General features: G+C 50.7%; 9 protein-coding genes across 9 annotated transcripts; 4 read left to right on the top strand and 5 right to left on the bottom strand.

The window, feature by feature from the left end:
- Nucleotides 1–990: 990 nt before the first annotated feature.
- Nucleotides 991–2,870, top strand: LAESUDRAFT_755718 (uncharacterized protein; the record flags this gene model as incomplete). The annotated part of the gene is made up of 6 exons (XM_040912059.1): nt 991–1,089; nt 1,151–1,219; nt 1,285–1,353; nt 1,409–1,498; nt 1,997–2,596; nt 2,652–2,870. 6 exons carry the CDS (start codon nt 991–993, stop codon nt 2,868–2,870), a joined length of 1,146 nt encoding a protein of 381 aa, XP_040767944.1.
- A 761-nt stretch (nt 2,871–3,631) lies between these two features.
- LAESUDRAFT_809922 (uncharacterized protein) lies at nt 3,632–6,439 on the bottom strand. Its single transcript, XM_040914175.1, has 9 exons — nt 6,081–6,439; nt 5,743–6,029; nt 5,602–5,687; nt 5,427–5,539; nt 5,283–5,371; nt 5,101–5,219; nt 4,279–5,045; nt 3,987–4,219; nt 3,632–3,930 (listed from the first exon to the last, which is right to left on the bottom strand). The coding sequence occupies exons 1-9, from the start codon at nt 6,258–6,260 to the stop codon at nt 3,717–3,719; spliced, it is 2,088 nt and encodes a 695-aa protein (XP_040767945.1). The 5' UTR covers nt 6,261–6,439; the 3' UTR covers nt 3,632–3,716.
- A 727-nt stretch (nt 6,440–7,166) lies between these two features.
- Nucleotides 7,167–7,755, bottom strand: LAESUDRAFT_755720 (ribosomal protein S7; the record flags this gene model as incomplete). Its single annotated transcript, XM_040912060.1, has 2 exons — nt 7,167–7,191; nt 7,244–7,755. 2 exons carry the CDS (start codon nt 7,753–7,755, stop codon nt 7,167–7,169), a joined length of 537 nt encoding a protein of 178 aa, XP_040767946.1.
- A 471-nt stretch (nt 7,756–8,226) lies between these two features.
- Nucleotides 8,227–10,209, top strand: LAESUDRAFT_721527 (DUF803-domain-containing protein). The gene is made up of 7 exons (XM_040908025.1): nt 8,227–8,581; nt 8,653–8,749; nt 8,805–8,819; nt 8,873–8,948; nt 9,001–9,161; nt 9,214–9,505; nt 9,557–10,209. The coding sequence occupies exons 1-7, from the start codon at nt 8,498–8,500 to the stop codon at nt 10,080–10,082; spliced, it is 1,251 nt and encodes a 416-aa protein (XP_040767947.1). The 5' UTR covers nt 8,227–8,497; the 3' UTR covers nt 10,083–10,209.
- A 400-nt stretch (nt 10,210–10,609) lies between these two features.
- Nucleotides 10,610–11,913, top strand: LAESUDRAFT_755722 (uncharacterized protein; the record flags this gene model as incomplete). Its single annotated transcript, XM_040912061.1, has 2 exons — nt 10,610–11,402; nt 11,468–11,913. 2 exons carry the CDS (start codon nt 10,610–10,612, stop codon nt 11,911–11,913), a joined length of 1,239 nt encoding a protein of 412 aa, XP_040767948.1.
- A 509-nt stretch (nt 11,914–12,422) lies between these two features.
- On the bottom strand, nt 12,423–14,247 carry LAESUDRAFT_747637 (uncharacterized protein; the record flags this gene model as incomplete). The annotated part of the gene is made up of 12 exons (XM_040911482.1): nt 14,108–14,247; nt 14,029–14,041; nt 13,909–13,963; nt 13,788–13,838; nt 13,501–13,730; nt 13,397–13,441; nt 13,288–13,344; nt 13,180–13,239; nt 13,028–13,115; nt 12,930–12,973; nt 12,847–12,875; nt 12,423–12,825 (listed from the first exon to the last, which is right to left on the bottom strand). The coding sequence occupies exons 1-12, from the start codon at nt 14,125–14,127 to the stop codon at nt 12,423–12,425; spliced, it is 1,095 nt and encodes a 364-aa protein (XP_040767949.1). The 5' UTR covers nt 14,128–14,247.
- Nucleotides 14,248–14,863: 616 nt separating this feature from the next.
- On the bottom strand, nt 14,864–18,591 carry LAESUDRAFT_721533 (Creatinase/aminopeptidase). The gene is made up of 26 exons (XM_040908026.1): nt 18,341–18,591; nt 18,213–18,281; nt 18,075–18,156; nt 17,994–18,025; nt 17,903–17,934; nt 17,803–17,854; nt 17,601–17,744; nt 17,408–17,545; nt 17,182–17,357; nt 17,071–17,124; nt 16,916–16,985; nt 16,725–16,854; nt 16,613–16,674; nt 16,504–16,559; nt 16,429–16,450; nt 16,336–16,376; nt 16,171–16,270; nt 16,104–16,113; nt 16,006–16,046; nt 15,942–15,948; nt 15,865–15,887; nt 15,788–15,811; nt 15,711–15,737; nt 15,611–15,655; nt 15,440–15,564; nt 14,864–15,373 (listed from the first exon to the last, which is right to left on the bottom strand). The coding sequence occupies exons 1-26, from the start codon at nt 18,453–18,455 to the stop codon at nt 15,212–15,214; spliced, it is 1,839 nt and encodes a 612-aa protein (XP_040767950.1). The 5' UTR covers nt 18,456–18,591; the 3' UTR covers nt 14,864–15,211.
- Nucleotides 18,592–18,864: 273 nt separating this feature from the next.
- Nucleotides 18,865–20,236, bottom strand: LAESUDRAFT_721534 (NAD(P)-binding protein; the record flags this gene model as incomplete). Its single annotated transcript, XM_040908027.1, has 9 exons — nt 18,865–19,190; nt 19,256–19,345; nt 19,409–19,431; nt 19,516–19,586; nt 19,617–19,701; nt 19,760–19,786; nt 19,840–19,953; nt 20,028–20,040; nt 20,111–20,236. Coding segments are annotated over 8 exons (549 nt in total), but the record flags the coding sequence as incomplete, so codon positions are not given.
- Nucleotides 20,237–22,133: 1,897 nt separating this feature from the next.
- Nucleotides 22,134–23,371, top strand: LAESUDRAFT_755725 (NAD(P)-binding protein; the record flags this gene model as incomplete). Its single annotated transcript, XM_040912062.1, has 9 exons — nt 22,134–22,403; nt 22,458–22,503; nt 22,558–22,671; nt 22,732–22,758; nt 22,814–22,854; nt 22,911–23,007; nt 23,057–23,112; nt 23,174–23,270; nt 23,331–23,371. 9 exons carry the CDS (start codon nt 22,134–22,136, stop codon nt 23,369–23,371), a joined length of 789 nt encoding a protein of 262 aa, XP_040767952.1.
- Nucleotides 23,372–23,411: the final 40 nt, after the last annotated feature.

The raw sequence follows: 23,411 nt of genomic DNA on the forward strand, positions 1-23,411 counted from the left end.
CTTCCATCGCTTCGATGGCGAACACCGACGATGCTAGTGTTCCTCGTCCATTGTCTTCCCTGCTCGTGCCTCCGGCTGCTCAGAGCAGCGAGCTCTCTTCAGGTAAGTCAGCCTCTGTTGTCCCGAGATCGACATTAATTGTCCAACTCCGTCTAGTATCGTTCTCCCTCATCTCAATCGCATCACTCTTGATAGCGATTGCCGACGATCCGTAGTGCTCCCCGTCCATTGTCCCCCTACTTGCGTCTCCGGCCGCTCAGGTCGACACTAATTATCCAACTCCGTCTGTATTGTTCTCCCGGATTTCTATCGCATCGCTCTAGATGGCGAACAACGACGATGCGTAGTGCTCCTCGCGTCCATTGTCTCCCCGCTTGAGTGCCTCCGGCTGCTCAGAGCAGCGGGCTCGTCATCGCTACGCTCTCTGGCCGACACTTATTGTCCAAACGGTTCATCATCATTCTTCCGTACGCTGCTTAGCACTGCAGCCCGGCTTTCCGTCACTCCGGGTAGCGAACGCCGACGATGCATAACGTGCTCGTCCATTGTCTCCCCGTTTGTCGTGTATGTTTTTCTGTGCAGGTAAGTCGACATCCATTGTTCCGAGGTCGACAACTAATTTTTTAGTCTACTATCCTTGCGCCTCCGGCTGCTCAGAGTAGCGGGCTTTCCGTTGTGTAAGCTTTTCGTGCAAGTAAGTACTAGTCGTCCACTATTGTCCCAGGCTCGATGCTAATTGTTCGTATGTCCTGTGCACATTTGGCTGTCTTTCTCTATTCCGGCTACCAATTTGCCGCCTCTTTGCTTGCCTGGACTGGTCTCACAATCTGTCGTACGCACCATGGTGGTGGAAGGTCCCGAGCGTAGCTTAGCGCTTTCTCACCCTCTCTCAAACGCCCTCTCTCATTCGCATTCGAGATATAAAGTCTTGGCCCGCGCCAGTCCAGGGCCTCTCAACCATCTGTCCCCGTCAATCAATCACTTGCAGTCATGGGTCTTGTGCTTAGCGTGCTTAGCATTCTCTTCTACTACGTGGCAAGGATACGTAGAGCCATTCATTGCCGTGATACTGTCCCTGCGAAGGAAATTGTACGTTCATGGCTATGTTTTCAAAAGTGTGGCGTTCAGAAGTGTGTTCATTTGATCTTAGCAGCTTGCTTCCGCAATAGCATCGACCCAGCTTCATGACGGGTCGACAGGCAAGGAGTTTCTTCCAGCTGTAGGTACCCATTGACTTTTGTTATTTGATCCTTTCTCATCGTCCTTTCTCATCACTACTCAAAGTCATCTTCGGTTGCAATAAGCGAAGCAGATCAAGACGCACTGTGCCTTATCCACGAGGAGCTTACAGTCGTAAGTGCTGTTCTGTTTGTCCGGGCTTTTTCGCTTATTTTGGTTACTGTCCTAGATACCTGCTACACCCAGTAGAGATGCTTTCTTCCATGTCCCCAACGAACTGGTCCTCGCAATTGCTGAGTTACTGCCAGACAGCGACCTTGTGTGTCTGACCACCCTGTCCTGTCATATGCACTATATCACCGTTCCCATTTATCTTCGTCGACACGGCTTACACATTTCCGGAGCCGACAAAGTCGTTGTCCTACTCAGAGATGATGCCATTGCGACTCTTTCTTTCTGGCGGCGTTCGCTGCTATTCCAGTGCCCCCGGATACTGCGTGTCGGTATCAACACCCCTTCCGAATACATGCGATTGGGTCATTTCTTCGCGTCCCTGGGGTCTGATTCACCATTGCGGAACGTGAAACTTTTCCTCGACTCACCTCCAGGACAGCAGCTGGTGGAGGTACTGGATACGTTGCGTCACAGTTGTGTTTCGAGTATCACGCTCTGGCACAGAAGTAGCATCATTTGCCGCCCTGTCTTACCATGCAAACATGTGTCCTGCTCGCCCGACTTTTCATTCTCCACCTTGGAAACATTTCAGCCTCAGGTGGCTGCACTGTTCGATTCTTCTTTGTCTCAATGGACATTGCAGATGATCAATTCCACTTCACTAGTCGAGCTGACTTTAGTCACACCGGGTCTCGCTTCCCCTCCCTGGTCCCTTATCCTGGAGCGACTCGCGATCCCTACCCTCCGCATCCTACGAATCGAGGGTGAACTTACTCACCTTGCCCTCGATCGTTTCTTGCAGCGCCATCGCGGACTAGAGGAACTTCATATAGGATATCATTCAGATTACGGCCGTGTAGCCCGTCGACGAACCCCTCCTTCAGATCTATCTCATCTGCGGGTTCTCGCAGCGCCGACCATGTACCTTCTCCACATACTAGGCGACGAGCGCACGAGCGCCGCCACTCTGGAGAGATTGACGATTCTCCCTAGTCTCCACTGTGAGAAGACCGCCGAGTTCGTTTGCAGCCTCTCCAAGGTGCTCACGCTCGTCTCCGAGCTTGAGGAGCTGTACTGGCTCAATTGCACGTTTCCTCCTTTCATGGCAGCGGGCGTTGACGAAATACCGAACGGTATCATCGGACTTCCGCTATCGGATGTTCTACTTCCTAACGTGAAGTACGTTGTGTTGGAACAAGCATCGAGCGAGAATAAACGGGATTCCTTCAGTGCGTTGCTCTTGGTAAGTCGGCCATTATGGATTGGCGTAGTCCGATAGCTAAAAGGTTGCAAAATAGAGTCAGTTACCCGGCTGGTTGCGGCAATTTCCCATTCTATCGAACTTGCAGCTGTGGGAGGACGCTGTTGTTGACCGCACAGACGACATGGCACGTCTTTGCACTACCTGTGCCGCTTTATCTGATGTCTGGATGTATTCCGGTGGAAGGGAACTGAGCTGGGACTCCACCTCAGCGGTAGTCTCACACGGCAAGTTACTTTGTTCTGTTTCGAATTGAATTGATTACCCTATTCACTTATATCACGAGCTCGGGAAGCTTTTAAAGGGGACCGCGACGCGGTAATTGTTACCCTGCGAGCGGTACTAGTACTGTTGTAGACCGTACATGTGAAATTTATTGTCCAAGATCTGGAATCTACCACCATCAAATATTGTACATAGTTCCACCAATTTAAGGAGCGCGCGTATTTTCAATATGCGGAGGTTGATTTGCAGCTGTCACTTTCCTTGTGCTATTTCTGAACTATGTGAGGGCGTATCACACGATGGCATATGAGGTCCATTATTATAAACTGAGCAAAATGTCGTTTATTCAGAATTTACCGCTGATCGTATTGTGTGACTCCATAGTCACGCCCAGATTCCATATATATCTTCGGAAAACGTAACGAGCGTAAATGTAAATGTCAATTTTAAAATACCAGATCGAATTTTAAATGCCTATTATGCGTTAAAAAACGGCTTCATGTCTGGGGTGATTGCATGTGCTTTCGCGTTACAAGATACTACTCGTAAACGCGCGCGCGCGGCTCACGCGGCCTCCATCGAAGGCATATCGCGTGCGGCGGACCTCCAGAGACTAACAGCAGTAGAGTGTTTTTTTCGATTCCAAACCGTTCGCGGTCCTTCAAAGTAGACAGAGAGTGAGTCAAATGAACAATTGTTGGATGGCTCTGGTGCGACTTTCTCACAAGAACCGCCTCGCCGTCCAGATCTACATTCTTCCTTCGTGGTATTCTGTTTCACACTAGAGCACATGTAGACATCCAATATATTGACATTAAACAATAGATGCATCGCATTATGGTATCGTTCGTGGAATGACAGTATGAACGAGATAACACTAGTACCGCCGGTGCGGCGGCGGCCAATTCCAAGACGGACTTAGATGTCGCGGAATCAGCGCTGCTAGTTTATCCGCAATCTTTTCTTCTGATTCTATTTCTTCTACTTCCCACCGGGTTAGCCCGTCATCAATCAGCTCAACAGCTCGCGGCCAGTACGGAGTCCTATCTGGATTGATGACAATGTCTTCGGCACCCAGTTTTTGAACGCCGCTAGGTTCGCAATGAGAATCGATGCACCTTGAGAAGACGTACCAGGAGATACTCACTGTACTCTCTTGACGTGCCTGGCTGCCACTTCCTTGGTCATAAGTATACCGTCTTTCATCTCCCTGTAACAATGTGTGCACATCCATGGTTCGGCATCTGAATACTCCATTCTTGACTGCCTGTTCCGGGCCGCCTGCTTCTTCTTGACGATTGCTGTCTCTTCAAGATTTACTAGATTCCACGTAAGCCGAGCCCCATTCATTTCATCATGTTCATCAGCACAGTGATGGATCTGAAGCATGATGATGCACTCAGTGTCACTACGGCAGGTCATTGACAATAACAACATACCGCGTCCCGCCAGCTCCAGATCATCTTGGTCCTCGGTGACTTCGCATGACATAGAGCGCACGAGAACCTCACATTTAATGCGTCCATATCGCCAATTGTGACATTATTAGGGTCCTGCAAGCATGCCCTGAAAACGTTGACGGCGCGGCGCCCGCAGTAAATGAAGTCGTCCGCGCTCCACTGTCCACGGTCGTAACGTCCGTAAACGGCCGCCGTGTACGCGGAGCCTGTGATTGTCGGCAGTTCACCATGAAGCTTGCGCATGTGCTCGGAAGGACGACGCTGATGCCGCTCGTTTTCGGCAGTTGGGTGGCTGTGCGCCGTGACAGCAGGCCAGTGCCTGAGGCAATCGCAGTCCAAGCACTTGAAGACCAGCTTGGCCGGCTGCATATGAAGTGGTCGAAGATGATTGCTGTGGCTGCACACGCGAGGAATCTTCACGGCACTTCCAACCCGCTCTTGCAATGCTGTTTGGACACCCCGCTTCCAGGCCCGAATTTGCTTAGGCAGCACTCTACGCAACGCTGTAAGCTTTGCGGTCATGCCGCCTGGCCCTTCAAGCACATTTTGCACCTCCTCATACCTGGCCACGTCCATTGGGTGAGGAAATGGTTCTTTAAGCGCGTCCGCGGTGCCCAACTCCGACAAGGCTCGCTCAAGAACGGATAGACACGTCTGCTGGATGAGTTCCACTTTCTCGCAGAAATGACGAATCTTCTGCCTTTCCTTCATGAGCTCTATGATCGCAGGTTTGATTTCTTCCCACTCTGTGGACAAAGATTAATAGTCGGAAATAATAGTAAGCGGTACAAACAAACACACCTGCATCATCCAACTCTCCGGGGATACCCGCTGGCGGAAACTGTTGCAATACGTAGTAATCTTCTCCCAAGTCTGCGACATCGCGTTCGTATCCCATAACTTTCAAGCGCTCTACAATACTGCATAATGGGGATTTTGCCGACATCAGCATATGGACAATCAACAGTCAAAGAGTGACTAACGCTTCTATCCGTCGTCCTCTCAACAGGGTTGCCTTCTCGCGGTATACGAGGTCGCTGTCTTTCGACCACTTTTCGAGGGCTCCGACATCCTGGCGAAACGATACATTAATCGTCGTACTCGTAGGAGCGGAGAAAGATCACAACCTCTCGATTAGTTTTGCGATCCTTGAGCTCAGTCGACAATTCGGTGCTCTCGAGAAATGACTCTTTCGCGGTCAACATTTGTACATCAATGGTGTGAACGTAGTATACGTGTTCTGAGAAAATCATTCAAAGGATCAGTAAACGCGAGAAACTATCAGATTGACTGGCGGCTCACTCTCTGTACGCCATACGGGAAGCAACTTGTTCAGGACAGTATATCTCGACGAAGATTTCCTCTGAAGCTCATCGCGGTTGGTAACCCTGATGGCCGTCCAGCATGAACACGCATGCTGATAATTGATAAGACAGTACGCACATCGACGGAAAACATTTACGGCAGTATCTGGCTGCGAACTGCCAAATCGTGTCTCCGGGGCTGCATTGCTTCCTGCCGCACTTGTGACAGTCCAGTCCGAACGCGAGTTCCACATAACCTGGCTCGCTGAGCCACGCAGGGCAGGGAGGGAGATGAGAGTTCTGCGAGTACTGTGCTAGTGCATCTCTCCATATTGGCCGCGCTGTCTTGCTTAGCAGCGTCGCCCGCATAATCTTGTTTGCCCTAGCGAGGCTCAACAGGTCCGCCGGGCACAGCTCTTGGAGTATCTGCACAAGTCCATATGACTCTATTTCTCTATTGGTCATGGCCATACTCACCTGCAAGAGAACATCATACGGCATATCGATCAGTCCTAATACGTCTTGAGGAGGTGGTGGTGGGGGTGGCGAAGCCTGTTGCGGCTGCTCCGCCGAAGCTGTTCTACTACGTTTCGGAGGTGGCGGAACCGCGACCTCCATCTCAAGCATCCGTTTCTGTCTGCGCGTTTGTGGAGCCATGACAATTGTATTAAGTGAGAAATGATTTGCTCGTTACAGGTGTTGATGCTTCCTCAAGTTGCAAGATAGGGCACAAAACAGCAGCAACGGAGAACGATATCAAGAGGGAATCGATGCAAGAAATTGCAGAAGCGAGGACAGCCCTTTATATGTTCCTTCACCTTTGGCCACTGACCACAACAATAGCGCCGGAGTGGCATCGATCAGCCACATTGCCACAGCCGATCACTGACACCCTTCGGCCGCGCGGAAAAACCTGTGTCATCCGAAAGCATCGAGTAACGGCCAAGCTGGTTGCTCGTAGTATAGCGAGCGGGGATGGCTGACGTCTCCGCGTTCATAGCATCCTACGCAGGCCTCCTTTTTTTGAGGGAGGGGATGAAAGAAGATGCATCCTTGGTGGCGTCTTCACTCAACGCTAGTCCTATTAGAGTATTGCGACAACACACTGACCCTTTGAGCGTGGATATCCACCCCGCGCATGGATCACATCGTTCCTGATCGGGGCACCACTGCGCGAGTTGTCACCAATATGCAGTCAATGCTCTGACACGAGGGTTGTTGCGAGGCACAATCGGACCTCAGCTGCACATGTCAAGGAAAAAAATGCAAGGGCAGAGTTGTAAGCTATGATAATTGTTCACTTGTCTGCAGCGCCCTGGTATGGTGCACACTAGTGTTATCTTCAGAATTAAAGACAAATCGCGGATTGGGCGTGCGGGAGAACCCATGACACCTGAGTAAATCAAGAGGGCACCTAATGACTCTCGAGATAAGCAGCCATCGAAATAGAGGTACTTCAATTGACATACACCGCGCTACATCCTATTGCGAGTCGTCTTCGACAGGCCCGTGTAAATACTTGCGTACACCCATAATACATGAAAGCATGTACGACGCGCACGGTCATGCATTCCGCCCAGCATTTCCTCTGCAATATATAGTCAAGGTTTCTGCAGAAAGCATCATAGATGGAAACGTACCTGTTCGCCATCGCATACCGATGCACCTCCTCCTTCCTCTTGTATGCTGTGCTAAATTGCGCCTTTTCTGCCTGGTCCATGCCCTGGATAATCGCGATTATTTCCTTCGCCACCCTGATCTCCATTTTCCGACCCTTTCTGCTATCGCTCGCTTGCACTATCCACTTGATCGCGGTGTGCGCTCGCTGCTTCTCGCTCAAAGGGACAGGGTAGACGACCGTCTTCCCGGCGTGCTTGTTAGTGATACATCGTACAGCAGGTGCAACAGCCTCTATCGCAGTGCGGAGGAGAGGCAAGGGAGCGGACCGAGTGAGAGTGTGGATGTAGAGGAGGACTTGGGAGGTGACACGGGCTGCTTTTTGGCGCTTGCCGTCCTTCATAAAACAGGATGTCAGGAATTGAAGTAGTGGGTCCTCCGCAGGAGGTATGTTGATTTCAGCTGGCGTGACTGGATTGACTAGCGGCCGTGCCGGTAATGTCTTCTGAGCGACTAATTGCTCAACGCTGGCCATCGTGTCGAGAATGGGATTGTTCAACGTCGCATCGGTCGTAGACGAAAGCCCTCGCCGGCTAAGTCTCCACGAGCGTGCTGCAACCTGCCGAAAGCTTGACAGCATGTTTTCCTTGTCGTTGTCGTATTTTAAGCTAGATTAGATGGGGGAAGAAGGAGGCCTGCTCACCGTGGACAAGCACTCGAGATCGAAGTGCGTCGCTGAACCGGAAGTCGAGCGTGACAATGTATATGTGACGCGTACGTTAGCAGCCATGTAGCACGAGTAGCATTCTTTCCCGTCTACATGCGTCCAAAGTTTCCGTGAAACTGTTATGCAGACATTATGTCTATGAATGGCCTAAACAGATGAAAAGGTGTGCTTGCCAGCGATGGAGGAAAGCACTGAGGAATAAACCCTATAACGATCAACGAGTCACAAAGTTCTGGTGTCACGCGTAAGTAGTCGCACGTTATCCTCACAGCCGTGCCGTGCCATATCAGCGACCAGCTCTTCCGACTTCTCTGGCTGCGGTGCTACCAGGCTTTGAAACACCACCACCCGTGCTCTGTTGAGCCGGCTTGCAATCCTGGATCAACTCCAACGCGCAAAGCGACCACGAACGTAGACACGAGCGCACGCGACGGAATCCCTGACATTGGCCTTACAACATCTGTCACCTGCTCCTTAGCACTGCCTATTATACCTAGACGACGTCCTTGGATCTGACAATACTTTCGTTTATTTTCTTTACGACGTGGCAATGCTCGAAGACAAGTACATTGGGCTCGCGCTTGCTGTCTCCAGCTCTCTTGCTATCGGGACCAGCTTTATCATAACCAAAAAGGTCGGTCCGTGTACACGCTGGTCCTGAGCTGGTACGGTTCTGAAGGCTATTGGGACTGGTGGCGGACCCAGGGCTTGAATGACGCAGGTAATCGCTCGACATATGCGCAGGCCTCGGACAACTATTCGTATTTCAAAAGCCCCATCTGGTGGGCTGGGATGTCAACTTGTGAGTATCGTCAACGTTGCGAGACACTTCTCTCCTAATTTGATGGTGATCGTAGTGGTTCTGGGAGAAGGTGAGCGCGATACATCACCTACGTGCACCGGAGATAGACCAGTTATCTATCAGTCGCGAACTTCGCTGCATACACATTCGCTCCCCCAATATTGGTCACGCCACTGGGTGCCCTCAGTGTCATTATAGGGTATGTTAAGCCTTATTAAAGTGTTGCATCATATATCGACCTTGTTACTCAGCGCGATCCTTGCGTCCTTCCTATTAAATGAAGAGCTCGGTCACCTTGGCCGGGTTGGATGTACATTATGCCTTCTTGGCTCTCTCATAATTGTGTTGCATGCACCTGAAGACAAGGACATTCAAACGGTGGATGAGATCTTGCATTACGCTATGCAACCTGGTGGGTGATCAGACATGTCGTCACGAGCTCAGAGTCTGATGCCGTGAGCCAGGCTTCATGCTATACTGCTTCACCGTTGTGGTCTTCAGCTTAGTGATGATATATGCTGTGGTGCCGAATTACGGACGGACAAATCCCTTGGTCTACATATCCATCTGTTCATTAGTCGGGTCCGTCTCTGTGATGGCAATCAAGGGTTTCGGCGTGGCGGTGAAGTTGACCTTCGCTGGCAACAACCAGTTCACACACCCGAGCACGTATGTGTTCGGTATCGTCGTCGCAGGTTGCATCACAGTGCAGATGAACTACTTCAACAAGGCCCTCGATACCTTCTCTACCAATGTGTAGGTGCATGCCTTGTTTTGTAAATAACATGCGTTCACGGAAAATTACAGCGTAAACCCCATGTACTACGTCGGCTTCTCCACTGCGACAATCGTCGCCTCCGTCATTCTGTTCCAGGGCTTCAACACGGATGACCCGGCGAACTCGATATCACTACTGGCCGGCTTCATTACCACATTCCTGGGCGTCCACCTCCTCGAGATCTCCCGCAGGCCTGAGTCGCTACCCGTAGCGAGCGGCCACTCCGTGCTCGAGGGCGGCATCACGAACCCGCGTCTAAGCTTACAGGGCCGCATATCCACTGACGGATGGAACGGTTCGGCCAGGACAACTGTCGGCGGCTCAGGTCCCCAGTACTCGTCGGCGCGACGAGGAAACTCACATAATCGTACTGGCTCTTCAACGCTGTTCAACGCGTTTGAGGAGGACGAAGAGATCACGGATAACGTTGGGCTGTCGCGATTGCAGGATGTGGGAGAGGACGATGAGCTGGAGCAGGTGGATGAACGGACTCATTTGCGCTTGGAGGAGCGGAAACGGCAAGGTACGAGGAGCGGGAGCCATTCTCCTCGATGATGTGTTCGTGTACTTTCTTTTATATTGGACTGCAGCCGCCATATCCTACTCGGTCATTACTTTAAAGTGTCCCATATTCACTTTCCGGGTTGGCAAGGAATGCTCCGCGTTCAGCGCTCACCATTCATTGGTGGTCACATTTGCCAGTGCACGTGTCAAACCCGTGGCCGTAAGGCGATCAATGATACGACTTTGATATGTTGCCTTCGTACCGTCATCAAACGAAAGGCCCGTAGCCCATAGTCTATAAGCATCCGTTAACTTGACTCGGTTATCACACTACACAGCAGTCCCGCCGTCTGGCTGCCATACCCTCGAATATCGACAATTGGTGGAGTGTATTCCTGGCAGCCTAGCACGGTATGAACCTTTTCGTATCTTGCGCTTCCGAAATCGCTTGAACAATATCTATAGGGTTTCCGTGATTTCAAGCAACGCCACATCAAATACATTGCCGCAGCCGGTGAGCCGTGAATGACATTTTCAAACGCTAGCAGGATTTAAGCATCTCCCCTTAGCAACAGCCAATGCCTTCACTGCCTTTCGAAATACAGGAGTTCGTGTTGGACAACCTGTCTGAGGATTCAGCTGCATTGATAGCCTGCAGCCTGACGTGCCGAGCCTGGGTGTCTATCACCCGTGCACACCTGTTCAAATCCGTGGAGCTCAAAGGAGACGACGACTGCGTCCGTCTCTCCAGAGCACTGAATGCGTCTTCCGGGACGTCAACCGAGGTCGCAGATTGTGTGAAACGGCTCGTCATTAATCCGGGTCCACCGGTTCGGAATGCATCGTCTCGCACAGGGTGGACAATAGATTGGTTCCCCGTGTTACTTCCCCGCCTGCGGAAGCTAGAAGAATTTCGATTGACAAAAACAGTTTGGGACGAGATCCGCGAGTCGGGCTGCGTGCAATGCATCACAGCATCCTTTCCCTCTTTGAGAGTCCTGGCTGTCGAAATTATGGTGTTCTCCTCGCTGGCAGATTTGACAAGCATCATCACTTCGTACCCTCTACTCTCTACCCTTGAACTGTCCCACATCGCATGGTTTAACCGTGAGACGTTGCCAAACGACGTTGTGACCAGGATAGCGGAAGCAAAAGAACCCATCGTCTTGCATGAACTGTCCGTACATTGTGTGGTCGAATTTTCCAAGCTGCTGGCGCTGTTGCACCTTCACTTCCAACTCCAATTACGAAAATTATATTGGGATATCTCCCTAAGTTCCGTACCGGCAGAGCCCGCTGCTCTCGTCCCGCTGATACATGGCGCAGAAGCGTTCCTCGAGGATTTATCACTTAACATATGGGGCGATGATGGTAAGCACATGTTCAGGTCGATATCGCAAGATAAGCTTACGAAGGATTTATTTTGCGCATTGCAGTACTTGCTGATGTGGATCTCTCCCGTCACATCCACCTTCGGTCTATCAGCATCCTGGTTCAGAAGGCCCCTCATTGGCGGAATGCAACGTATACCATGCTGCCCATCTTACTGGAGCATATCACATCTCCCAGCATGCAGAAGATCAATTTAAGCTTCAGTTTCTTCCGCTCCGTCGACTTCGAAGCCGACATAGGTTTCCTGGATTGGAAGCTCCTCGATCGAGTCCTAGCATCTCTGGGCCGTAATCGTCCTTCCATGGTTATCGTCTTTTGCTTTCGTTATCACGTCGGCAACGATGGATGGATGCCTGACGTGGTCAGTTTGCTCAAGCCTCGTTTGGCCGAAGTGTTGTCTCTCAGGCACAGTGTGAGAGCCGTATGCGGAGGATACAACCCCAGGCACAAGAGCAAAAGCTATCCAGATCGGCATTATACCATTCTTTAGATGATTGAATCCTATGACGTCTCCTCCAAGCATTTTTATAGATTCTCCAGAGAAGTGCCTCTCAGTCGATGCCAATTGCGGCCACATTCTATGTGTGTAGTATGCGTCGTCCTGCCGGGCCAAACTATGAATTGCATATCTCTTTTCCTGCAGTGTGGTGCTATCTGTCGTCGCAAACTCACTGTGAAAGGTATTCAGCCATGCACTGCCGATTGGTTCTTTTGGGATGGGTTAGATGTTTCCTCCCCCTCCCTCAAGCTGCTGGAGCTCTGAGGTGCTAAGCAACCTTCTAGCGTGCCGCTGCGCCGATGGCTTGCAGCTCTCGGATGTGCCCTGTCCCTTCCCTCAAAGTCACGGCTCGGGATAGGAAGCACTGCATAAGTTCGTAATGTACCCTCAAACGAACTACATAGCAACTATACATCCCGAAATCACTCGGCGTGTACATCTCTGGAGCGTAACAGCGTTCCAATTATACCGTGCGCCAATGCCGAATCTCAACTAAGCTTTCAGACGACCGAATTTCGCCGGACAGGACGCTTGGTCTGTGCCTCGAGAACGCTCCGCGGGAAAAATGTCAAGCCATTACATGGTGCTCCCAATCCCTTCCGCACAAAAGCCACGCTGGCAGCATCACTCGTCGATGACTCCATCACAGGTCGTGTGGAGGTTTCGACATGTTGGACAGTGACATTCTGTGCGAAATGCAGCTCACTCATCGGTACGAGCTCGATCATGGTCGCATCTCGTCTCCGTATGAACTTGCGGTTGTTTAAGTTTGTCAGAAACGTATTGGAGTACCTTGGGACGTGGATTGGCGAAACGAATGCAACAGAGATAGTAGATAGACCACGTACATCTTCGTCAATATCAGCGCGCTGGGAAGACGTCATAAGGGCTTGAGCTGTCAAGCTACATAAATCAGACACTCACGGCGCTTCGTAGACTAACGTTCCATACAACTGCCCACAGATTAGTTCGCTATCGATCTGCCCTATCCGGCTTGAGCGACGTACCGGTTCGATTTTTGCAGTGATCAATACGATGATAGACAAACTTGCTGTATGCAACTTCATCAGACCGGGTGGCATCATGGGAAACAAGGTGCATATACCGGTCAGTGTGCCTGTCTCCACAACAAGCCGGACCATCCGGTTGATAAGTGCATCGGTGGATGTGATCCCCGTCTTGCTCTTAAGTAGCTGCACATATACAAGGTCAGTAACCGGGCACGCAGATCCCCGGGCAACTATCAGCAATGCGCACCAAGGTCGTCATTGTTACGGCGATCAATACATCCACGAGCGCACTTGCTGACAGCCAGAGCTTCGAGCAGTTAATCGCTGAGGCTCGTCGCGGAGGCAGTTGACTTACGACCACTGCCTTTATGAGTTTGCTTTCGATCGCATAAGCTATGCCGATCGACTTCTCCTATCTCATAGGATTGGACAATGTTGCGACTGGTCGAAAATACATAACTTACAATCCCGCCGGCCACGAGAGACGCGACGCACTGCAGAACGGAGAGCTGCAACTCAGCGTATCAGCGCATATCGACTTCAGCTTCTTCTCAGCGAGTCAACGCACCACGACGATGATGCCCGCCAATACGCGCGAGTTTGATAGCTTACAGATCCTCCACGCGAAGTACAACTGCACAGTGGCCGAGATGATGCCACACATCATGGTTGCGGAGAACCACGTGTTGTGGAACTCGAGCAGGTCCTTCACCTCGCCGTAGTTGTAGACATAAATGCTCATCGCAGCCTCTGTGATCAAGCCGGTCTGGACCCATTCGTAGATAAGCATGCCGTATGCTACGCACAACATATGAGTCCGTCGAGCGATGGTAGATACATTCCTGAAATTCGCACCTAAGCATTTGAGGAGCCATGGATCCTTGGGGAAGTAATCATAGTACAGATCTACGGGGTCCATTCCGGACGAACTTCCTTGACCTCGTGCTAATAATTGGTCTATGACTGTATCACTCACAGACTTGCAAGTTCAGCAACCCCAGCAACGCCCAGTTGAAGCAAATTCCTAGAAACTATCTCTAGCCTGTCAGCGCGAGACCCTTCCTCGGCGGTCCAGCCAACAGATATCGCGACTGACCTGCGGCCCCGCTCTACCCGCCCAACCCCATTGAGCATTCGCGTCCAAAGCATCATCCAAAGCATCATCGCAGACTCACATTAGTGCAATGGAAGTCATCTCTGACCAGGCAAAGCCCACCCACAGAGGAAGGAAGTAGTGTCGATGGGAGAAGTGAGATGGGGATGTACCCAAGGGTGCACAGAGTCAGTGCTTCACACATTTGTAGTGGCATTTGCCTGCTCAGCCGCGGTCACAGCGACGCCGATCAAGCAACGTTCAAATTGCCGTCCGCGATTCGTCCGCGATGTCATCAGGCGTTTTGATTAGCGCGTATCAATCTTGATGCATGCCAGTATTAGCAGTGCCACTTTCACTGCATCAGCTGAGCTTGTGACTGGTCTTGATCATGATCTTTGTACGCTGCTCGCGCTGTGGTGGGTGGATGCCTTGGCGAAGAAAAAAACAGCACAACGTCTTGAAGCGTCGATTAAGCTGCATGGTGTACGTGTCAGTATGGCGTAAATAAACGATATTTGATCTTGTGTAACATTTCCGTATGGTGAGTTTCCTGCCGTTGTCGGTACCAGAGTGTTTTGATCGTCCCTAGTAGAATGTCTTCTAACAGCGGGCATCGTTCCCGTCAGCGATGAAAACGGGCCTTTTCGGTTTGATCCAAGCCTTACTCGGGCCCACTCGAGTCGAGATAAGTTGGCGATAGCACGACTCTTCGACGGATTGCAGTACAAAGCACTCCGAGTCTGGATGCGCCGATGTCAGTTTTGAATGCCGTTGTAAATCGCAGAATGATCGATATGCTGGCTTCCGTATTGAAAGCCTACTTGTCGGACCCCCTCCTTCTTATACGCCACGACTTCTACGCTGATATTGGCTCTCTCAATTGGAAGTACCTCGATACTAACAACGTCTATGGAGCATCCCTGTCGTCATTCAGCCATGGTCTTTAGATTCTCCCTTTAGGTCGTCATCGGCGTATGGATGCCCCATAGGCGCCCAACGTGGCCAGCGTAACAACTTAAAGTGAAAAGCTCTTTGGCCATTGGTAGTGAAAAGGATCTCCATGACTTGGCATGAAGACTGTCTTGTGCGACGCGGAATCCTGTCTTAGAGGTGTTGCGTGGTCCAGAACGTCGTGTACAAGCATGTCTGTAGGTTACATACAGTAGCATATTTCACCCACGAACTATAACGGCGAACATTCCCACTTCAGCCACTTCAGGGCCCGCTGATCTTCCTTCAGTAGAGGCGCAAGCTTTCCCTCCACTTCGGCGTGGTACGAGTTCAACCATGACCTCTCCTTCGCGCTTAGTAACGAAGCGTCGATCAGTTTTTTCTGGATAGGACACTGCAGGTTCAAATGCGACACTTGAGTTCAGCGGTCAACTGGTATCCGGCACCGATGTATACGCACCAGCGTCAGATGTTCGAACTTCAGATAGCCCTTTTGTCCGAAATTGTTCGGCGTCTCCGCAGGGCGTACCACGACAACATTTTCGATGCGAATGCCGAACTTGCCATCAGCATAGTAGCCGGGTTCTAGTGACGTCTCAGATTGCCATCCCGCCTTTGCGATATCACGCACCGTTGGATACTGTCATTCCGGACTTTAGCGGCGTGCTATTGTAAGCTGACAGTGGTTTATCAGCCAACAGGCACATGCTGTAGTCAGCGAGCATGTTCACCGATGCGGACACCAACTCCTTGAGGACCTGCGGACGGATGAGAATGCGTGAATGCACTATATGAGGAGTTCAGATACCTTCATGCACATTCAAGAAGTGCCCTGGTTTCAGAAGTTTCAACGCTACGCTACCATGAGTACATCGCCCGGCTTACCAACGCCGTGCCCTGTTCCGTGACTTTCAGAAGAGTAAATCAGATTATGCCTTTCGATCAATAACTCAGAATGTCACCGGTAGTCTGAGAACATGATGGATGATCAAACATATAACTCAGTCTCTGAGGATTGAAACGTACCAAGGCCGTCCTCCCAGAGAGGTCTCCGCGCCCAAGAGTCACTGTCGAAACATCAACCGCCAATTCGTGCGCCTTCAGTGAGGTGGCATGTCACGTACATGACGTATCCTATAGGACATAGATATTGTATGAACCATTGACCGCACAGGGAGGAAGCAAACTCACCAGTAGTACCGTTAGGGAAAATAGCAGTATCAATCGCTATATGGCCTTGCAGCACTCGGGTGAACGCTCGTCGTTCTTCCGCCGTCGGTGTGCCGAAATGCTTGAAGAGTATGCGATGCGATGAGAAAAAAATACGGTGATATTATAGACAAGGTAGTCCAATACCCATGTTCTTGTAACGTCTGTAGTGCCATCCAAGTACTGACCTACAGAACGAGTTGATGCAAGGACATACGTCTGACTGATGAGCCGACTCACCTCCTGAGTCGCACAAATAAATCTGATCTCACCGCTTAGAATGTCGAGAGCTATGAGTGCTTGAAGACATCTCACCTGATCTTGGCGGATTATTGCACAATCATTCGGGTCTGGTGAGTAATGAATTATCGCTGCAATTACCGTGTGAGCTATTTATTCTCGCTGAACACATACTACAACCTACCGCCGTTGGGGCCTGTTGACGATATCGTGGTGAAGGACAGTCCTTGGAAGAGTTCGAGCTCGCTGCAACATTCAGCATCGCTTCTACGTTTTCCGATATTAGAGATACTCACGACCGATACTTCTCCAACTTGTCTGCGGCCTGGCTTTCAGTCAATTGAACGCTATCGTTGAGCTGTTCTTCTAGCCATGCAAAGTATCGCACGAGCGCGGAACCGTCTCGTATGTGACATTGTCTGAAGCCTATTAAGAATATCGTTAGACAGGATATAACGCAGACGCAGTGCAGGGAGGCAGGACGCACCCTCGACTTCTGTCTCATTCTTGATTGACTTGAGGTCTGCGACAGGTGAACGCGAGACGATGACGTTTTCCTTGATGATTTCGCACGATATCTGGCATCAGCCACGCTAACAAAGTAATGCTGCAGCCTCCGACTGAGCTGGGTCAGATACGTACCGTCCCGATTGCTTCCACAATTGCGAGGCTCGCTTTGTCGCCAACGAGCAGTTGCTTCAGACAATCACACCGTGAGTATTGCAAGCGGTCAGGAAACAGAACACGACCGACCGATCGCCTGTCAACGCCAACTTCGGCACCAAGCTCTCGGAGATAGGACAAGAAGTCTTCATATGGTTGTATCTCTACCGCTTCGCCGAGATGTGCTCTGACCGTGTCGTCAACTTGCTTGGGGTTGATGAACAGAACGACCTTGTCCATTGTCACGACGGCGTATGCAAAGAATACTGGAAATACTTGATAATGTTCAATGCTCTGTATGCATCCAAGAACGTACCAGGATTGAAATCAATGTCAGAACCTCGCAAATTGAAAAGCCAGGCGATTTCATCGAGCAAATTCACGACCATGGCTTGCAGGTTCTTCTTCACCAGTTCCTCGCGCAACCTAGCAATCTTCTCCTGAAAAGGCTCTCCTAACATATACATACCATGAATAGGGAGGTATGTAAGTCACCAATTTTACTCAACCGGAATATCTGACATCGAGAGGAAAGACTTTGTTGGCCGGCCTCGGAGGGCGGCCCGTCCAGATCTTGTCAACTAGATTATGGGTGAGAGACACGAGCTCCGACTCGCGCGGTTTCAAAGCTTGCTGTATTGTATCGGCATCGCCTTGCAGAAACAGCTATTACGATGTAATATTCTGAATGAGTCTGTGTAAGGTACTCACCGGCAGTGATGAGGTTTGGATCAATCCCAATTTTCGTGTTCTTATCAAGATTCTGTAACTTGCTAAGTTCCTGATCCTGATAGATCGGAGAATGGATTACCTTGGACAAGAACTCTTGCCATGTAGGTACGTCTGAAGATTGAATAAGCCAACTGAACGGCCGAATACCACAGTTCGCAGGTGATGATCACCTGGCAATCCCTGCTTCATAAGAGTCCAATTCCTGCCAAACTGATTAATGCTGAGGCTCGATGTTTCCCGTGTGTACGCACTTATCCAACTGTTGTTCTGCCTGAAGAAAATACCGTCCATCGGTGAAGAGGAACGCGCCCTCTTTTGTCACTACGGCACATCCTATGCAAGAACTCTCTTCAGCAGCATTCATCAATATCACAACTACCTATCAATACCTGCAGAACCATCGAAACCAGATATGAACGCTCGTCGTTCGTCGCACTTGGCGCTGTATTCGCTGTAATCTAGCACGGGCAATGACGCAGTTATTGAAATTGTCATACTTTAGATCGGAGATACTTGCGCTGATCTTCGCTTGGGATCACGACGGCATCAACATTGTAATCTGGTTGCACCATGAGCGCTCGTAGAGCCTGCAGCCGGTTGGTAGTATCCACGGTATGCGAAGCGGCCGCCATGGTTGCGAAGAAGAATTTCTGTGGCCTGGGTCTTGTTTGCGACCACGCTCGAGTGGAAGTAAGGTGCTGTATACCGCGCCAAATCGACGGAAGCATCCAAATGCCTACTCGACTCGAAGCTGCTCGACGATTACGGACGAGAACATAATCAGACTCTCATCGGGTCGGATCTGGTGATCCACACTCAGCCGGCGGTGGCCGGTGGCGTCACTTTCAGCGCGCAGCCGGCAGTTGCCGGCAGAGCCTATATCCAGATCGTCCCTATCCATAGCAGAAGGGCGCTACCGGCACTTGCCGGCTGAGCTACCCAAAAGTCGTCTGGGACTTGCAAGCCGAACTCTGCCGAACTTGTTTGTTTTCCTCGACTTCGCCGATCATGGCGACACGGTTGCTTCCAGAGAATTTGTTGGTGCAACACAACGCGATTTGGTGACCGAAAGTTCGTCCACTCAAAAGTCCGGACTGTCAAGCTACAGTGAGGAGGACGCTCTCCGCATTCACACCACTCGGAAGGTCGAGGTATCTGAACGATTTCCACTGACGTTGCACATGATGCCATTGGCTCTGCCTAGTGTACAAGTACTTTCTCTGACTACGATACAATTTACATGAACTGGCCCCTATGATTAACTAGGAATCGACGGACGGTACCACAACGTCGTTGTACAGATTTACGAACCAATACAGCTTCTCAGTCGAAGCATGTGCCCCCATTCATAGAAATTGTTTGCCCTGCGAGTCAATGCGGCATACAGGTCGTGAGCAACGGGAATAAACGGATGACAACCAGCTCTCATCTGTTACAAGTACGACTCCGGCTTTGTCAAGTAGGACACGAGATTTGCGACAACCTCCGGGCCCGCATCAGGCATGTCTGGCATCCCCAATGTCTAGAATTTGATCCCCATGAATTCTCAAAAATGCGGAGACCTGATGATGCAAGGTCGGTGTACCTTTCTGAGTGCGGAACCAGGGACTCTTATCTTCCTTGGTGACCGCTGCATTGTTGTGGATCAGTAAGCACTACAGCCTGTTCGAACAGAGTGTAGAGAATGCTAACTCATTGGGGTCTTGATGAATCCAGGCGCGTATGCGTTGACAGTGATCTTGTTTTTTTTGCGAGTTCTTGGGCTGCATGGAGTTCAATGATCATTCGGAAACTTGTCGAGAGCATGCTCACCTCCAGTTTGTGTCATGCCGTGTACCGCGAATCTGGATGCGGTATAAGCTGCAAGCTCAAGGCCTCCTGAAGACATAATCCTTGTAAGCAATGCCTCGTCCCACATGGCCGCTGTTCCTCTTACCTACTCTGCCTGCTACTGAGGATGCGCCTGTATTGATCGTGTCAGATGGGATACCGCGATCGCATCATGCAGATAGTCACCGATAATCCTTCCTCCTCTCCCTTGTGCAATCATCTGCTTGGTTGCATACTTGTACGCGAGGAAGACACTGCGCGCGTTGATCGCCATGACGCGATCCCATTCCTCGGCGGAAGCTAACAGTGTCAGATCGAAAGTAATACGTTCAAGGAAGAGCTCACTCTCGACCTGTGTTTCACTAAACGGATACCTGCATTCGCCACCTTCTATTGATCGTAATGCTACAGTTAGAGAACGTATCATTGGGTTATAAGGATGCATGCTGAGCCCTACCACGTCAAGTCCGCCAAGTCGTTCCGCCGTCTGCGCAACCATCGCCTTAACCTCTTCATCCTTCGACACATCAGCTGATACGGCGATGGCGTTCCTGCCCTTGGCCTTGACCTCGGCCACGACCGCTTCTATGTTTCGACTGTATGTCGTTCACCACCACGTCGAGGCCGTCTTCTGCAAGGCGCAGAGCGATGGCACGGCCGATGCCTTGGGAGGCACCGGTGATCAATGCAATTCGTCAACAGAAACCATAACCGTTAGGATGTTTCAGAGGATGGTGGATGGCAGCAGAAGAATACCCTGTTTCGTCAGTCACCCTGAAACCCGACGACGTCTGGCTTATGGATCATTGATGCAGTCGAAGTATGAGCGCATCATGTGAAAAGTTGATCGCGCATGCGTTCGCCTCCGCAGCCAATAATGGCCATCGACTATAGGTGATAGTGGAGACAGCCGATCGGAGGTCAAAAAATTTGAAGACAAGGAGAAGTGAAAGGCAAAATTACACCAATCTGAGTATTAGGAGGGTTCACAAACCATCGTAACACTTGGATTATTCGTGAGCACCGTCGCGGGGACTGTGGTCGTGAAACCTCTACTGAATAGCCAGTACCGGCCTTATCATTATCTCACTGCTCTTCCTTGACAGTGTCGATTCAGAAGTGCGACGACCGCTGCAGATGTTCAAGCAGGGACTCAGAGGAGGGAGAATCATCGGTATCTACGTTTGGGCGAGAATTGCACATGTTATCCAGTAATTGAGCAAGGGTCGTCTTTGACTGCAGCGTCGATGTTATCCAAGACAGGTATGTGTGTCTCTCCGGTATTACTCGACATTTCGTCCACTGACCTACGACTTTGTAGGCTACAAGAGTATCTCGGCGTATTAACCCTGGAAGTTCGCTGTGCGAGGACTAACCCGGATTTTATATGTAGCGCATATATATGGGTCGTTCACTGGTGAGCCTGGCAGCGTCGGAATGGGTCCAGCACAATGTTACCATCAACACATGTGCGCCTAGAATCAAGAATATTGAATCTGGGTATATGAACTGTTAGCTACCAGAAGGCCAGACTATGTCATTCGCATCTTGCTCGTCTCCGACCGCTTCCCTTGATAAAGGAGGCAAGCCGGGGTCGAAACTGAAAGGGGTCCATCTGTCACTGATCTTCCCTGTTTTTATTTACAATTTCCAACGAGCGGCTCTGACGAGTTGCTCAACGCGCCCGGATCGCGCCTGTGTGAGCCTCACGTTGTTTCGAGCCTGGTGTCGTCTCTAGCGAAGCCGGAGTCTTCTTGGTAAAGCAGTACGTGAATGTCCCGCATCTTCAATATTTCGTGGCAGTGACTGCGGCATACCATACAGGGCAAAGCATCATCGTTGAGGAGATTCTGTTTCGATTGACATGCTTTCGTTCATTTGTCCTTGGTTCTATGGGTACAACCTCGTCAATGGTTCACTCGCGTGCACCTGACCTTCGGTTGTATTTGTCTATGAGACGCGTGCTAGCGCATGCTGTTGGATGACCCTTCGACCATCTCGTGATCAGCTTAGGAACGGATTCTCGTCGGATTCTGACTACCGCTAATGAGTCCGAACTTCCATTGAAGATCAAGAATTCACCACGTACGTAGTTGGAACTGCGCATCGTCCCTGAAATATTTGAGTTTAACTGAAACAGATCGCATATGTAGTTTTCGACCAGGCCAACGCGCAAGTAACTGGAGCACCAATGAATGCTACCCAGGTCCTCTGTGTCAAAGCCCGCGCGTCCGACGTCCTCGGACTTCAGCGTAAGATCGTCGCGCAGTGCATTTACCCACGATCCGTGCTTCTGTCCATGTGCTGACTGTTCAGTTGAGAAGCGTTTGCATCATCATTTGAGGCTGGGCTTACGCATTCTCCAACAGCGGTGGGAAGTGGCAATGCCAAAGCAGTAGCACCTTATTAACGTGCGCCGCCATGGGAGGACGGGAGCGGACACGGCTGCTCTTTCAGCACTCGCAGTAGACTTGTGAGATATGGCGCAAATCTCTCCCGCAGGACGCGTTGCGCTGGTCACCGGTGCTTCACAAGGAATCGGTCGCAGCATAGCTCTTCGTCTAGCGGACGACGGCCTAGACGTAGCGGTGAATGACATCGAATCGAAAAGGCCCCAATTGGAGAGTTTGGTCTCGGATATTGAGGCAAAGGGCCGACGGGCCATCGCGGTTCCTGCAGATGTCTCTCAGGAGGATGCCGTTCGCTCGATGATATCGCGAACCGTTACGGGCCTGGGCGGACTTGATGTGGTGAGCGTGACAGTAATACGTTCGTACCGTCCATCTGGTTTCATACTTGTGCAGATGGTTGCAAATGCTGCCGTCGCATTGACCAAGCCGATGATCGAAAGTGCGTTTCTTTGACATATAGTGGTTTTCATGCAATGGTGAAATTCGACCTCAGCGAGCACCGACGAATGGGATCGTATCATTTCCAACAACCTGCGCAGTGTGTTCTTGTCATACAAATATGCGGCGATACAGATGATCGACCAAGGGCGCGGAGGCAGGATCATCGGTACGGGTGCATCATCAACCTTTCAGTACGATGTTGATAGGTAGTGGCTGTGGACATCAGGTGCATCGTCTATAGCGGGAATTCGAGGTAATCGCAGATGTCAGCATTATAAGGGTCGTCACTGACATGAGTGAGTGTTTAGGTTCTCAAGCCCTTTCCGCGTATAGCGCCTCAAAGTTCGCTGTACGCGGCTTAACGCAAGCCGCTGGTAAGTACGTGACCTGATGCACATACTGTAGTTCTTACATTACGGATGGCCATCGGAAGCTCAGGAGCTAGCACCGTACCGGATCACAGTCAACGCATACGCTCCTGGATCAATTTTGACACCTATGAGTAGGCAAACTCCTAAAATTCCGACGTATATAGCTTCTCACGGAATTAGCGTGCTCTGAGGAGGACACGTTGCAGGGGAAAGCTCCTAACGCTACTTTCAAGCAGGTGAGCGTCACTGATATTGCAAGTGGCATCGTACCGCGCGCTGATGATCTGCCCAATCCAGGCTGTCGGGATGTCATTAGAAGCACCCGATGGTCCTCCAGACGTCGTTGCGAGCACAGTATCATACTTGGCTAAATCTGAGTCCTACTTCGTTACCGGTATGTCGCTAAGGTGTTCCGATCAAGACCATTCCTGATTCGTGTGTTTCTCTGGCGCAGGTCAAACTATCTCAATGAATGGCGGAGTGTTGTTGACCTGATCTGACTCTTCATATATCTCTCCAGACGCATGCATTCTGA

This window comes from Laetiporus sulphureus, assembly GCF_001632365.1.
Source record: "Laetiporus sulphureus 93-53 unplaced genomic scaffold LAESUscaffold_5, whole genome shotgun sequence".
NCBI classification, from domain to species: Eukaryota; Fungi; Basidiomycota; class Agaricomycetes; order Polyporales; family Laetiporaceae; genus Laetiporus; species Laetiporus sulphureus.